The sequence below is a fragment of the Hevea brasiliensis genome, chromosome 15 (genome assembly GCF_030052815.1).
Source record: "Hevea brasiliensis isolate MT/VB/25A 57/8 chromosome 15, ASM3005281v1, whole genome shotgun sequence".
Classification (NCBI taxonomy): domain Eukaryota; kingdom Viridiplantae; phylum Streptophyta; class Magnoliopsida; order Malpighiales; family Euphorbiaceae; genus Hevea; species Hevea brasiliensis.
The window spans coordinates 64,814,930-64,827,823 of NC_079507.1; the positions used below are offsets into that span (position 1 = coordinate 64,814,930).

Genomic DNA, 12,894 nt, shown 5'->3' on the forward strand with positions numbered 1-12,894 from the left:
TATTTGTGCACTTGTTTATTTATTTTTTCCTTTGGATTTATATGAGAAAATTCTTTTTTTGATGATCTCTTATTTCATATTGCAAAATTCTATTAAAATTTCTTCAATCACTAATCTGCAGAGCAAATGAGATTATAATATCTGTCATTGCCATATCAAAAGATGCAATTTCTTTATTGCTAAGATTTTTAGATAATCCCATCTATAAATTAAATTATTTATATATAATTATATAAATCAATTAAAATTAAATTATATTAGAAGTTGTTTTTGCGCGTAACAAATTAAGCTTTGCCCAAATTGAGTGGTATTCTTGCTAATGGAAACCCAGTTGGCATTCCTCTCATAGAAGATATTCTTTCCCATTTTTAATCATGTATTAATTACAAAATCAAGTGAATCATCACCCCCTTTTATAAGAAGTGATAAAATTCTCCATTTTTATTTTAACTTTATTTTTTTAAATATATAAATTACAAGTCTTGGCTAATTCTTGATCCATTACAAAATATTTAAATCCCTTTCTTTTCTTGGCTTGCACTTAATAATAGCTTATAATTAAATTTAAATACACCATAAGTTAAGTGCTCTTATAAACAAAAATACTTAATTTTCTTTTTTTATTATATGATCGGGAGCGTCAGATAATCCCTCCAATGCCCTCTTTACCATAAGAAAAGCTCAATTCAATGTGATTGAAATAAGTAGCTGCAATTGTACAATGTCATTGCCGATGTGATGAATGGACGAGAATATTTTATTTTTCTTTCACCAATCACTGTGATGATGGGTCGAATTAATTTTGTTTTCAAATCAGCCTAGCAAATTCATTGTAGCTGCCAAGGATAGGCATTCAAATTTTCAAGGAAGGTCCACATCTAGAAACGCCTGAGGCTTGTGATCGACATGATATAACTGATACTGCCCTCGATTGACTTGATTGGCCAGCATTAAAATTGCCTAATACACATCAATAATTGTCCTTAATTTGTAGCTGTAAGTTTGCCAAATGTGAAAGGAAGAACCCAGAAAATTAGCCAACCATCAAGATAAGAGTTCACATGTCATGTTCAAATTCATTAGTGTAACCTTCAAGATTTATTAAAATTATTAAATTTTAATATAAAAAAATTAAACAATTGAAAAGTTCAATTCCTAAATTTTTCTATCTCTGAACCGACCTGCAATTACTTAATCATAATTCATTTGAAAAAAAAAAACAACCATCGCAATCGCTATGCATTACGTGTTAAAGTCTGTGTCTCACGTGGCAGCAAAAAACTGGACTTTTCAGTTAAAGGTCAAAAAGAAAGAGACCTTTTACATACAGAAACCGCCACGTAGCTTATGACAGGACAAAATTGGAACCTCAGACGTCAGTTATTTATCCACGTAGTCTCGCCACGTCTTACATACGACAAAGATTATCTGTCGGCCAGGAGTAAGTGTCGTTGGAGCAAATATTCAGTGACTTCACGCCTACAATGATAATATGATACCCACTCTGATTTTCCATTAATCCCATAAAATAACAACAATGCTATTTAATAATATAGAATAATGGCATTTCAATATGTAGTCCCTCTCATAACCTAGCAATTTTGAACGATGTGTCGTTTTCTTTCACTATCATGAATTTAATTGGCTTTGTCGGCAGGTTCGGATTGGAATTTGATTGTTCAAAAATAAATAAGAATAGGGCTTTGATGTTTCTAATTTGATTTTCTCTATTGACTTTGCGCATAAACTCTTATTCAGTTTCTTACTAATAATCATAATTTGAGAAAATTATTCAATACATTGAGAGTACGTAGTCTTAATACTTTTTATATTTATATATTTATAAATTTTTCTATAAATTATAAGAGGAAAATATCATATTTATTTAAATAAAAAAATAACTCTACTATGTTTAGATGGGAGGAAAGAAAATAATAGAAAGGAAATAAAAGAATGTAATGATTAGAAAAAAAATAATTTTTTTATTTTATATTTAGATTAGGAGGGAAAATATTAAGAGGAAAGTTGTTTTTTTAAAAAGTGAAATTACAATATTATCCTTAGACATTAAAAAAAAACCTATAAAATATAAAAATATTTTTATAATTTTAAACACTTTCCTCCCACTTTTCCCCCAATTTGAAGAGAAAATTGACTGAAATTCAACTATTATTTTTCTTTCAAAATTTTATTTTCTCCTTATTTTCTTCTCTAACCAAACACAAGTGAATGAAAAATAAGATTATTTTCCTCTCAAATTTTCTTTCCTCCTTTATTTTTCATCAATCCAAACACAACCTAAAGGTATTTTATAATTTCCCCACTAATAACAAAGTAAAAAAAAAAAAGATCTCTTAGGTATTGGTGGATTGGTAAGCTCACTTTAGAAACTTTAAATTATCAGAAAATATTAAAATTTTACTTGTTTAATTGGTTGTATATTTTGACCTTTTGAAAAGCTAAAGCTTTCATTTTCCTAATTGTATAGAAAATAACTTACCCAATTAAATTACTCATTGAGAAGTTTGTTTCTCAAAAAATTGGCCAACTGAACCAAATAAGTCATAGGATGTAGGCATTTAACTATTAGATATTAGAAAGAAACAATATTTTTCACAATTAAGACAAAATCTTTTAAGGTTTATTTTGAAAAAATCATTCATAACAAAACAAAAAAAAAACTGAATTTTTACACAATTATATTCTTCTGATTAAAAAAATTGAAATTTTACAAAAATTTAATTTAACTAATTTTAAAAGAAATAAAAATTATTTAAAAATAATATGATTATATAAGAATTAAATTAAATTAAAATTTTTTTATAAATATTTTTTTCAAACAAAGTATTTATGTTTAGTAAAATTTTTATTTTTCTTTTAAAATAAAAATTTTTTAAGTTAATTTTTTTTTTACTATTAAGTTTTTAAATATAAAAATGAATAAAAACGAAATCTATTGAATTGAATTCTTATAAAAAGTTAATTTCCCAGCTAATTTCTCAAATATTAAAAAAATTACAATTGATTAATTAGATATAATGTACGAAAGAATTTAAAATATGAAATTTAAATTTGATAAAAATATATATTCTGAGTCATAATATATATTGGACTTATAAATATAAATAACATCTTATTTGAGTGAGACTTTAAAAATAATTTATAAAACGGCGTTATTTCTAATTCACTCCAAAAATTCTTAACAAATAAAATGATATTATTTGAAATTTACAATTTATTAATAAATTATAATAAAATTAAATCTAAATCCTCTGATTTTAAATTTTAGTATTCAAACATAGCACAACAATTGATGGTTCTGTTTGTCGTAGCAAATTTTAAATTGAATTCCCAACTAATAAATCATAAAGTCTAATAATTACTTTGTGCAAAAAACTCCTTAGGAAAGAAAATATACTGAAGAAATATTGATTGTACGTCTTAATTCATCGACATACATCCAACAATAAGGTGAAGCTACGACACAAGTACAAAAAAAAATATAGATGTGTGCATGAGTGAGAGAGAGAGAGAGAGAGAGAGGAGAGGAAGGACTTGGGAGAACTGCAAATTATACACCAAAAGACACTACTGTGATGCAAAAATGGCTAACACAACTCAGAAAAACCACCATCTCCTTTGCCGACGACCCTGCAACAAACAGAAACAGAAGTTGCAAAAGTTGCAGTATTTCAACAAATTTGTAACAGTTGCACTACCACCATATATGCTCACATATGACTAAATCAAAGAAATCTAGAATTAACTTTATATGCAATTAATGGTGGGACAAGACAACAGGAAGGATTAAATTTTGGCACCTACCTCACTTGGCAAGAGAAAATGTAGTTAAAGGATGCTACCCATAATATAAGGCGCTCCTTAAAACCCTTTGACGCAGTTGTGAGGTTAACACTATCTAAAACTGTACTCGGATAATAAATTGACCACGAGTAGGATCAAGTGCAAAAACTATTAGCTGTAGTTGGTACACATCTGAGACTTCATTACAAAATATCAGAAAATAAGTGTCATCTAAACTGCTACTTACACATGCATGCATGCACCACCTTGTTATTTCACCCTCTATTGGTATTCAGAAGTATATTTTTCATCCAAGAAAAGAAATTGAAGAAAGCATATTTCTTTTTCCAAAACAATTCAATAAATGCTACAAATGAAATCTACTTTAAGTCTAAAGTCTCAACTGAAGCTACGATAGAAATATGTCCCAACTGCATATCACTTTGGTGAACAGAACAAGAAAAAGATTATTGTTTTACCGTATACTTGCATTACCTGGCATATAGTATATCCTAACAGTGGGCTTTTATGAAACATACATCATTAATATTATAATATGCATTTGCTTAGAACTAGAGCAATTTTTATCTAAAACTAGGAAGTAGCAGCACATAACATATTCAGATGTGTTGGGTAAACATTCATTTCCTAATGTTGGGGAATGGGATGCAGATTGCTGCGCCTTCAATTACACAAGTTGTACAAGAAATAATTATGTCTAAACATAGAACCAAGACAACTGTGTTTTTCAAGTGCCAAACAGGTCCTTCCATGAAATGGAAAAATGAATAGCATCACTATATTAGATTATGATGGTAACAATCCAGATAACAATCTTCCTACTTTTACTCACTTTGAGCCCATCTAATTATAGGTAAACAATTTAGAACTTAAAACAAAAGAAGGGTGAAACCTTTTTATCCTTATTCTGTGATTGTATTACAATAGGCTGGGAAAGGACCCCATTGTTGATGTTCTGAATGTATGGCCGCACCTTCTCCTCCAAAATCTCATTCAACTGCAAATCAAAGTAATCACATGTGATGTTGATGAATCATGAGGTTTTACAATATGAGAGAGAGAGAGAGAGAGAGGAAGGGAGGAGGGAGGCACAAAGAAATGGGGGAAAAAGAAAAGAAGATGAAGAAAGCTGGATCAAACATAGAGCAGCGCTACATGGCAAAACTTTCGCAGTGTTGTAAACAAGTATTTGGAAGCTCATAGTTATGAGAAAAATGCAAGTGTTTCAACTTCATTTTTTTTTTTACTCTCCTCAAGTATGTGATGTAGAAAAAATAAGGTATTGGGGGATTTGAGGTGAGAAACAAATTCTTAAATTGAAGAGAAACTAATTCTCAATTTATTTGCTGAAAATCAATAGTCAATACTCATGGAAAAAAAAACTCTAAATATGTAGAGATCCTAGGCCCTATTTATAGATCTTCGTAAACCTAATTACATTAGGACTAGGAAGGCTAATTCCAATTCTAATTAGGAATCACAAATTAAATCAAATAAAACTACTAACTTTTAAATAAAATAAACTACCATTTAATTTTTCCTAAAATAAGAAGTCCTAATAGTCCTAAAATCTTTAGGATTTCTTACATCATTATCGTTCTAAAGATTTTTCATAGGTCAAACATTTGTAGTATTATTTTTGTATTTGCGCCTTACGATCTTAAACAGTCAGAGAAAACAATCTAAACAAAGCATCTTAAAATACTTACTTCAAGTGACCATTGTGTTCAAAACGTGGGAAGACAAACAGCTACGGAAGAACCTTTACCATGTTTCATTAAGAAGTAGCTAAGAGGGCAGTAGGGATGGGCGGATGGCCATGATTCTAAGTTTCAAACTTTAAATTATGATGGCACTGCAGATACATCTTCACAAGAGTAGGCAAAATACCAGTTTCAAAATATTGTGCCATAACAATAACTCAATTACAGTATTGAACTTCTCTTGGATTTCATTTTAACTTTCTAATATTTTCATAAACAAATGCCATCCACAAAATTGATGTTTCAAAATGGCTTAATTTCTTAATAACTAATATCCTATGCCCATTCTCTCTAACATAGCAAAAAATACAATGTTGTCAACAATTCAGATATTTTGTCTTTCTAAGAAAGATTTCTATGATTGTCTTCAACAACAGACCATAAAAAAAGTTTCTTCGAAAATAAAAGGGTGACATGTTAATACACTATTGTCCCACTGCATGATAGTGAAGAAATGACAATCTGAAATATGCATCTTAAAAAATATAAAATGAAGTGCAGATGCAAAAAGATTATGGAGTGGGGAGAAGATGAAAGCTATACCAACCTTTTCCTGGCGCCATTTAGTTTCCCACTGTGCATCCAAGATTTTATCAGCAATTTTTCTTTGTGCATTCAGAAGAACAGTCATCTCATAGAATTTTTCTGGATTTTTAAGATCTTCCTCACTCCAGGATGATGCATTCAATGGAAGGTCCAGCTCCTGTCAACACACTGCAGTTAGCAACATTGCCTTTCAAACAAATATTTAATTAATATCTTAATTTAATTTTTTTAAATAAAATAATAGTAAAAAATTATTATTAAAAAATATAGCTTAAGCTATCATTATCAAAATATTTGTTTAATAGTTTATTCAAATAGTAAAACTTACAAAGTATAACCCGAACCAACTCTCCAATTTTTAGGTCATTGCAGGTTGCAATTGCATGTGGATTCGGGTCGGATTATGTAGGTCTAATAAAAAATTGTCACCTCAATATCCAAACAGAATCATATTCTCGTCATTTCCATTTTTCTCCAAATATTTTCATGCTAATGAAAAGAAAGGAGAACTCATGGGAGTTTTTGTTGATCTCATTGTTTAATTAGTGACTGAATCTTCTTTTCTTTTGCCTGATCATTATAAACATTGAAGAATAAGAACCGATGGATAGAGTGAAGATGACAAATACTCACGCCCCAATTTTGTGGTCGTGGTGGAGGGTCAAATTTCATGACCTCTACCTCTAGTGCCTTTTTGGCCTTGTAGTATGGGATATTTTTCACAATCACAGGATCTTCTCTGGCACGGACAGGATCTATAGATATCAAGGCCTGTGGATGATAATAAATTCAATATCTTAAAATTTTTTGGAAGAAAAGAAGCATATGCCAATGAACCAAGTATATATAAATTAAATTTCCAAGTGTAAAGTGTTTGATTGGCAACACAAGAAAAGCAATTAGGAATGACATCAGAAAAAGAATTGCACAATGATGAATTACACCTTACAATGGACATCTAGAAACTTTAACTCAAGTATCAACTTTTTATCAACACTAAATCCAATAATAATAATAATAATAATAATAATAATAATAATAAGCCAATGAGCTATATCTCATGGCTTGGCAGATGTTCATTCTGCTCCTAAATAAGCCCAAGTGACGTCATCTAATCCAAGTACCATTCTTTGATGCTTCAGAACTAATCATCACTCTGGTTATAATGACAAAATGGTTAGGAAAAGCTGGCTATTTATTTTGTTCCTAAATTATCCCCCTTCTATCAGTTGAAGTGGTCAATAAGTTGATGGAAGATATTTTTTTCTCTTCTCAATTGGTTTAATAAACTCCCACCATTTTTATCCTGAACATGAAAGACCTAAAGAATCCAGAGACCTAATTGCTGAGAAAGATGTCAATTAAAAGTTTGGCTGGCAATTGTAAGAAATGCTCCGTGAAGGACTTAATATTTTCATACCTTTTAGGCTGCAATTGACAAACATCCCAAACTCAATTGAAAAATGTATATTTCAGGTGCTTCGAGCAGGGATAGTTTTGTTGAATGACAAGCTCTCAATAGCTGAAGCTATAACTACAAAAGTAGCATATAGCTAGCTGGATTTACAATAAGGTGAATGAAATATTTATCTTCTGATTTCGCAATTACTTAAATATAAAATGTTCATGATTACACAAGAAGGATTATTACCAAGAGAGCTTATAATGAACACATTATTATTAATATCTATTTGACCACGATCAAAGCACCACTGTCTTATCATGAACATTTTTTTTCCCATCATTAACATTTATTGTTAAGTATCCATGTGGAAATCTTAAATGTAAAGCCTTAAATATCATTGCAGTAAACCTCAGTCATACATTAACTGTGTCAAAACAAACTTTCAAACAGAAACAATTAATATAAGGAAATTGTCTTACTTCCTGCAAGTGCTCCCACCCTGGCTTTCGCTTTGCTACCAAATCTCGTAGTTGATCATATCGCACAGATTCCTAAACAAAAAGAAATCAATTTGTTAAAGAATGTCAAGGCATCAATCCACTTTAACAAACTGTTATAAAGGTAATGTCACACTAATTTTAACTTTTATTTACACAAGCAAAAAGATGCAGCCTTTTTTTGTTTTAAAAAAAAGAAATTTAACTAAGAAGAAAGAGGATTACATAGTAGAAGATTGAATATGCCTCAAATTTTAATCAATTTCATAGCAATGACGTTAGAGAGTTGGATTAAAAAATAAAAAAGGAGATTATTATAAGAGTATAAATAAGAAATTAATTGACAATGCTCTAGATCTTTCAAAAGATGTAGCTCTAAACTGAGTGGAACAAATCCATATAGCCAAGCCAACCCCAACTAGTTTGTTACTAAGTCTTAGTTCAGTGAAGTATAAGCGATTAACTGACAATGGCATTTTTTATTTTACATATGGGATAAAATTTCCAAGGACATTGACAGGTGCTTCAATCTTCCCTCAGGTTAGTTTCAAGAAAAAGAGGCACAATAAATAAGAAGTGGAGAAATGTATAGCACAAATTTCCACCACATATATCTTTAGACAAATATCCCACCAAATATAAATAAATAAACAATTAATGAACAGTTAAATAGATAATAATACATTTACATGACATAACCACCATGTTGCTTGGCACAGGCTAAAGAAGTAGATATTGAGTCAAAGAAGCGCAGAGTTTTTGAGCAACAATAGACAATGTGAAAGTGGAAAACTTTAAGATCTAACATAGCACCAAAAAACTGAAAAAAAAAAAAAGGAAGCACAATGAAGTAGGAACCTTGTACTGCCACCAAATTTTTTGCTTTACATCATCATCATAGTTGAATCCACCCACAATTTGAGGTAAGGAAAATAACCAAAAAGCAGCAATACTGGGATCTTTCATACTGTCTACTATATGCTGAAACAGCGAACAGAAACAAGATTATTCCACCATGGAAGAATACAAGAAATAAATATCATGTCAAACCACCACTTCTAAAATTATTTGCTACCCTCTAGTTCACCACTAAAAAATCGTAGTGATAACTTTGCATTGAATGTGTAATCACCAAGCATGGAGGACTGACTACAATAGAAGTAAATCATATTTTTTCTATATCAAGTTTCCATACTGACTATGCCAGATTATTTCTCTTTAATAGCCTTCGAACATTACAATGAAATACTATACACCCATCCAAACTCCTACAATCATGATAACAGTCACTTCATGCAAAAATATATCACAATAGGACAATATGCTAACCTCATAAGGATAGTCCATCTTTCTCAAGACGTTATAGGCTTTCCATGGAGGTTCCATAATCTGCACAAAAATGATCAATTGTATAAGGATGGACAATTTCTTAATCAGGTTTCAGAAAGACAATTACAGCATAGCACAATAAGATATAAGCACAGGGTTTTATTAAACAACTAAGGGATCCAAAGCAAATGATCTCAGCCACATAAACACACTCTCCCAATTTGTTACTGCTTGCAACTGAGCAATGAGATTGAATCATCACAATCATGGTCTGCACTTCAAATAACTTCACCAGCACTTCCTAGCAAAGCAAACTGATTATAGTTTCTGCTATTTTTCCTTCTGAATGGAACAAATCGACACAATTTATTTTCCCTTAGGGCTTAAAGATTGCAAATTTATACAACAAAACTGGGAATGGAAAAGTTTCTTTTTATACAGCATAGGCTATAGACATCAATAAACATGATGATGCAGGGGGAAAAAATTTAACTTCAAATTAGAATGGCCAAAATTAATTCTATTAGGATTGGGTTGTTTTTTTTTTTTTTAATCTTCTGATTATGTTAGACTTTATTTAGAAGGCCCAAAACCTTATTCTATTGGGATTTATGCTCAATACCCTATTCTAGTAAGATTTTATTGTATAAATAGAGCTGTAATGTTCAGTTTTAGAGGCAGAATTATGAGAATAAAAAAAATTGGTTCCGTAACCAGAAAATCTGCACTTTTGGTTGATCTTTTGATCTCTCCGTTCTCTCATTTCAATATTCTCTTATCTTCTCTACGACCTAATTAAGGTAAGGTCAGCTATCTATATCACATGATTATTGATTCCTATGATATAATACCCCAAGGAATCTCATCACTTTGGCAATATTTGTTCTCCTCCCCAGGAAAAATTATAGAAGAACAAATACAATGCAGTAGACAATAGTTGTTGTAAAGTTGCATAAAAATCTTGGTTGACAATAAAGTTTTTACACGTTTCTAAAATTCTGGTTACATTTTGAGCCATCAAAAGTACAACTACTAATAAGAAAGAAATAGATGGGTGGGAAAAGAAAACGGGTTAGCTAAGTTGTATCCTCCAAACACATGAAATAAATTATATGCATACTAGTTTTAGATGATAATTGTACTCAAGCTTATACTGCATGAATCACATGACTGTCTTTCATTCATAACTCATTCAAACTAAGGCAGTAAATTTATATAAAATAAAAAAAAAGGAGCAAATCAACTCACATCATCTGCAGATATCCTGACTTGTAATTTGTCTTTGCATTCAGGACAGCCCATCACACCCTGAAACATAAATAAGTATCTCATCAAAGATCAAAACCTAACATTTCATGTTGAGAAACTCTTTGCAGAGCTATGCTCAAAGAGAGGTAGCATATTAACACCACTATTTTGAATCAATGGAACCAATAAAGTTCTCAAGAATGTTGAAATTCCCATTTCTATATTCATCTGACTAATAAATTATCATCAGTGAGAAGAACCTTTCATTATACGAGACAATGGCTGATCATGTTTAATATAAAGGCACCAATGATGATATACCAGTAGAGTAAGACTATCTTTAAATCATGCATGGAAATATGAATCTCACCGTTCCATCACAAGTTGGACAGTCTTTAGATGGCAAAGGAATATTAAGATCCACAGTGGATGGAAGGTGCACCAACTCCACTCGGTTGTCAGCAATAGCATCTGCTACACATTCAGCCGTTGCCTTCTCTCCACTGCAAAATGATCCAAATATATATATATATATATATATGAAAATAGATTAGATAACCCAATAGACAAACTGCAAAATGTACATGTCAAGCTAGTCTCATTTCCAAACTATAAAAGGTCAGACACAAATCTTTTTCCTCCAATCAGCTCTATGTTTTGAATGCACTGAACTTTATATGTGCTGTTGTGTTACTAACTCATTATTTACTACGTTAATCCATATCAATTTGTGTTACATGTTTGATATTCTTTTTCTCTCTATCAGTTTCTCATTATCTTCGTGGCCTTTAAGGCAATAAGGTACCTCCTTAAGGTGTAATTTTTCACTTGGTAATGCACTTTCCCTGATCCTTTGCACATATTACACCGCAATGCCTGCCACCCATTGCAAGTCCGACAATTCCTGCATTACGCAAACAAATATCATGTAACATGTCACTCAATTTCAGTTAGCCTTTACAATTTCTTTGCCACTTTCCAATAAAACCATGCTGATTACAAATAATGAGGTAAATAAGACATATTTACTCTCTAATTCCAATTGCTTTCAGATTATTGCAATTTCAATTCAATTTTGTAAGAAATATTAATAATTTTAGTCCTTTAAAATCCATTTGCTGTTTTTCTTCAGGTAATAACAAACATATTTAACCCATTTAAAGTCTATGCACTGCTTTTCTTCAGGTAATAACAAACATGAACTTGTAGGTCTTCAACTTAAGGTCAGAAAATAATATGTAATTGGGAGACAGAAAGACATGCAGATCAACAGTTCATGTACAAAATATGAAATATTTGAGAAAAAAATCAATCAATGTATTACATTGTTACAAGTGATGATTCCTCAAACATTTAATTAATACTTCCTCATGAACCGCCACTGTTATCATCACTATAAAATGCATAAAACATTTGAAGCAGTAACATCCTTTTTTAGTCAAAGTTAACCTTATTCTGTACAAAGATATAAAATCAGATTTTTCAAATCTCCTATAAAATAACTTGTAGCTTTGTAGAGCCTGGGAGTCATATAAGACAGCATTCAGAGTTGATACTACAATAGCAAGTCCCAATAGCACTGGAATAGCATAAATTGTTGACATGAAGTAAGGGCAGGCACCTTTGACATATCACCTTCTTTCCCAGCTCCAAAGCAATATCGTAGGTTCCAAGCGTAGCAACAGCCTGGAATCAAGACAAGGAATAATATATTTATTTCCATGCATCAATCAACAATTCAATTCGATATTAGGTGCAAATATATCTGACTTATTTAAATATCAATTAATTGGATAGCGAGAAGACTTTAGCAGTCAATGGACATGAACCCATACATAAATTTCGTAAATCGATATGTAGAAAAGCAGGAAACTGTGTATATACATAAAGCCATTTGAGGAAATGACAAGTAGAAGTGAATATTGAAGATTTCTCGAAATTTGCAAAGTAACAAGCATACAGATAAATAAAGAGTAGAAGAGAATGAGAACTTACAAAGACAGAAAGATAAGAGAGCTTGGATATGAGCTCAGGGACACCAAAGCCGCGAGGAGCAGAGCCAGCAATGTCAAAGGCAAGAGTGAAAGGAGACAAGACCACCTTAATTGGGAACTCGAAAATGTCAATCAATTGCTGGCCATAATGGGATGTTATGTGCTTGTATTGCCTGTCTGCGAACTGCTTCACATTCTTTATGAGACGTTCTGTTCCTCTTGACATGGCTGAGGCCTACGCCGACGGAAGAGACGACAGGAGCAGATAAGAGTTTGGCAGTCTAGCG

The 12,894-nt window shown here is 31.2% G+C and overlaps 1 protein-coding gene across 1 annotated transcript; it reads right to left on the reverse strand.

Moving 5' to 3' along the window:
* Window positions 1-3,400: 3,400 nt before the first annotated feature.
* Window positions 3,401-12,894, reverse strand: LOC110672198 (uncharacterized). Its single transcript, XM_021834913.2, has 12 exons — window positions 12,609-12,894; window positions 12,235-12,299; window positions 11,419-11,517; window positions 10,984-11,116; window positions 10,614-10,673; window positions 9,366-9,425; window positions 8,895-9,017; window positions 8,019-8,090; window positions 6,768-6,905; window positions 6,136-6,291; window positions 4,718-4,822; window positions 3,401-3,651 (listed from the first exon to the last, which is right to left on the reverse strand). Exons 1-12 carry the CDS (start codon window positions 12,831-12,833, stop codon window positions 3,619-3,621), a joined length of 1,269 nt encoding a protein of 422 aa, XP_021690605.2. The 5' UTR covers window positions 12,834-12,894; the 3' UTR covers window positions 3,401-3,618.

Bases quoted from the DNA above. Each gene is read 5' to 3' on its own strand.
- LOC110672198 (XM_021834913.2), bottom strand. From the start codon at position 12,833: ATGTCAAGAGGAACAGAACGTCTCATAAAGAATGTGAAGCAGTTCGCA. The intron at 10,674-10,983 runs GTGAGATTCATA...TTTATGTTTCAG, and splicing joins GTCCAACTTGTGATGGAACG to GGTGTGATGGGCTGTCCTGA. The intron at 4,823-6,135 runs GTTGGTATAGCT...TTTGATTTGCAG, and splicing joins CTAAATGGCGCCAGGAAAAG to TTGAATGAGATTTTGGAGGA.